This window comes from Asparagus officinalis, chromosome 7 (assembly GCF_001876935.1).
Source record: "Asparagus officinalis chromosome 7, Aspof.V1, whole genome shotgun sequence".
In the NCBI taxonomy this organism is placed as follows: Eukaryota; Viridiplantae; Streptophyta; class Magnoliopsida; order Asparagales; family Asparagaceae; genus Asparagus; species Asparagus officinalis.
Window position 1 is genome coordinate 67143157 of NC_033800.1, and position 3038 is coordinate 67146194.

At 46.0% G+C, this 3038-nt stretch overlaps 1 protein-coding gene across 1 annotated transcript in view; it reads right to left on the reverse strand.

The window, feature by feature from the left end:
- Window positions 1-1601, reverse strand: part of LOC109847279 — a 3296-nt gene extending 1695 nt beyond the window's left edge. Inside the window, exons 1-2 of the mRNA XM_020416517.1 lie at window positions 1316-1601; window positions 4-248 (exon numbers count right to left, since the gene is read on the reverse strand). Coding sequence (XP_020272106.1) covers window positions 4-248; window positions 1316-1438 — 368 coding nt within the window. The 5' untranslated portion in view covers window positions 1439-1601. The remainder of the gene's footprint in view (window positions 1-3; window positions 249-1315) is intronic.

Sequence of the window (3038 nt, forward strand, 5' to 3'; positions counted from 1 at the left end):
TGCGAAGTGCCGGCTCCATCAGCATGCGAAGTGCCGCCGTCATCGTCACGTGGCCGTCGGCGCCGAGTGTACGCTTGCCCAAATGATCGAGACCTGTCCTCACGGCCTGCGAACTCGTCGACGTGAGTCTTATGAAACACCTGTGCTATGGTCTTCTTGATCCTGTCGAGGAGCCCTAACGCCACCTGATCCTGAATCTCAGGCACGGTCGCATCAATATCAGCCTCAATGCTATCAAAAGCACGGACCTGTGAGGTAAATAATTTATTAAGTACCAACTCAAGAAAAAATATTATAATTTAGCTTAGAAACTTACATAATCTCTCTCGTTCATCCCACTAGGGATGTAACTGTCTGTCGGTGGCCGTGGCATGTGTCTAGCTAAGGGCTGTGGGTCACGTGTGATCCATCTACGTGTGATACCCCAATACCAACTCATATACGCGATATAGTCAACAGCTGTGGGCCTCGTATCCTGGATGAAATCTCACCTGTGAGCCCACCTGTCTATGTAGGCCGCACGGACTACGGCCCAATCGGTATGATGTGAAGTAGGTCGCCGCCGACGAGAGATCTGCTCGACAGGATCTGGCACATGCTGAGAGAGCGTAAACTGTCGTAGCACACATTCAGGGACATGCATCTCCACGATCTCCCAATAAATCAATGGAACTCTGGCTCTCCACAAGTTGGGACTATCTCGGCAGATGGGTGCAAGAGAATGCATATCCAGCTCCGGCGGTGTATAGGGTCTCCACTTGAACTGAAATAAAATAAAAAATTTATCAGTATCAACAACAAAACTATAATATTCATAACGACTTGAGATTTATATTTACCTGTTCGTGTTGGAGGCCATCAAGCTCATTTCGGTAAAACTCACGATTGCGCGTCGCTAATCGGTACTTAGCGTACCGCACGCTATACCTATATGCAGAATAGAGAATATATAAGTATAAATTCAGTGCGAATAAAATTTGTGTGTACAATTATACTTGTACGCCAAAGGAAACTGCCCCTGTAGGTCACAGTGCACAAGTAAAGTAGGGCGTCCGATATGAATGCGCTCCCATGACCAAATCTGTATCAATGTGCAGCATCCCTTGAATTCTTTATTCTGCATCAGGGATACTCTACTCAGCGCTATGGTCTTCTTGATCCTGCTGAGGAGTCCTAACGCCACCTGATCCTGAATCTCAGGCACGGTCGCATCAATATCAGCCTGAATGCTATCCAAAGCATGGACCTGTGAGGTAAATAATTTATTAAGTACCAACTCAAGAAAAAAATATTATAATTTAGCTTAGAAACTTACGTAATCTCTCTCGTTCATCCCACTAGGGATGTAACTGTCTGTCGGTGGCCGTGGCATGTGTCCAGCTAAGGGCTGTGGGTCACGTGTGATCCATCTACGTGTGATATCCCAATACCAACCCATATATGCGGTGTAGTCAACAGCCGTGGGCCTCGTATCCTGGATGAAATCATACCTGTGAGCCCACCTGTCTATGTAGGCCGCACGGACTACGGCCCAGTCGTTATGGTGCGAAGTAGGTCGCCGCCGACGAGAGATCTGCTCAACAGGATCTGGTACATGCTGAGAGAGCGTAAACTGTTGTAGCACACGGTCAGGGACATGCATCTCCACGATCTCCCAACAAATCAATGGAACTCTCGCTCTCCACAAGTCGGGACTATCTCGGCAGATGGGTGCAAGAGAATGCATATCCAGCTCCGGCGGTGTATAGGGTCTCCACTTGAACTGAAATAAAATAAAAAATTTATCAGTATCAACAACAAAACTATAATATTCATAACGACTTGAGATTTATATTTACCTGTTCGTGTTGGAGACCATCAAGCTCATTTCGGTAAAACTCACGATGGCGCGTCGCTGATCGGTACTTAGCGTACCGCACGTTATACCTATATGCAGAATAGAGAATATATAAGTACAAATTCAGTGCGAATAAAATTTGTGTGTACAATTATACTTGTACGCCAAAGGAAACTGCCCCTGTAGGTCACAGTGCACAAGTAAAGTAGGGCGTCCGATATGAATGCGCTCCCATGACCAAATCTGTATCAATGTGCAGCATCCCTTGAATTCTTTATTCTGCATCAGGGATACTCTACTCAGCTCTCGATACAAGTATGGCAACACCGCACTGCCCCACGACAGTGCGCCGCATATGTCAAAATCCTCTAGCAACGGCAGCCATCGTGCATGTACAAGAGTCTTGTTCGCATCAGAAAAAAGCACACACCCTATCATGTGCAATATGTAAGCACGAGCATGGAACTGAAGCGTCTCCATACTGGCATCCTCTGGTATGTCGTCCTAAAATGTCTGACGAAGCCACGATAGCTTCATCGTACCACTCCTCAAGTCCGGAACCTGTCCAAGAAGCCGGGCACATACCTCCGACCAACTATGATCATCAGTGCCCGTAACTGCCGGCCCATCGATCCGGAGCCCAAGTATGACGGCCACGTCCTATAAAGTGATGGTGCACTCCCCTATATGCATGTGAAAGGTGTTGGTCTCTGGCCTCCACCTCTCAATCAAAGCAGTGATAAGCGGCCAATCAAGCCTGATATATCGAACCGTCGAACACTCCCGAAAACCGGCCTGAGAGATCAGCGCTAGAACTCTCGCATCCTCAATGACCCAAGACGAATGGCTCTGGGAATGCTCGATCATCGTGATGTCTGGTACAGGCTGCGCGTCAAAAAGAATTGATTAAGTATAATACAAAAAATTAAAATTAGTGCCAATGCTAACTAGCATATACAAAAGATGTTTTACTTGTCCTGAGCCAATATAATCTGAAACGTGGCTCGCCTGGAGGGTCAAAACGTCGGGGCATATCGGTCCCGGATCCATAATGAATATAACTGAGAATTATATTAGAAGACTATGCACAATGTGTTAGATCTTTCTGTTAACATACTCATCTAGTTATATATAAACAAAAAACGAATGCGCAACGTGAAGAAAGCAATAACTCAAAACCAAACATTAAATTTATATAACA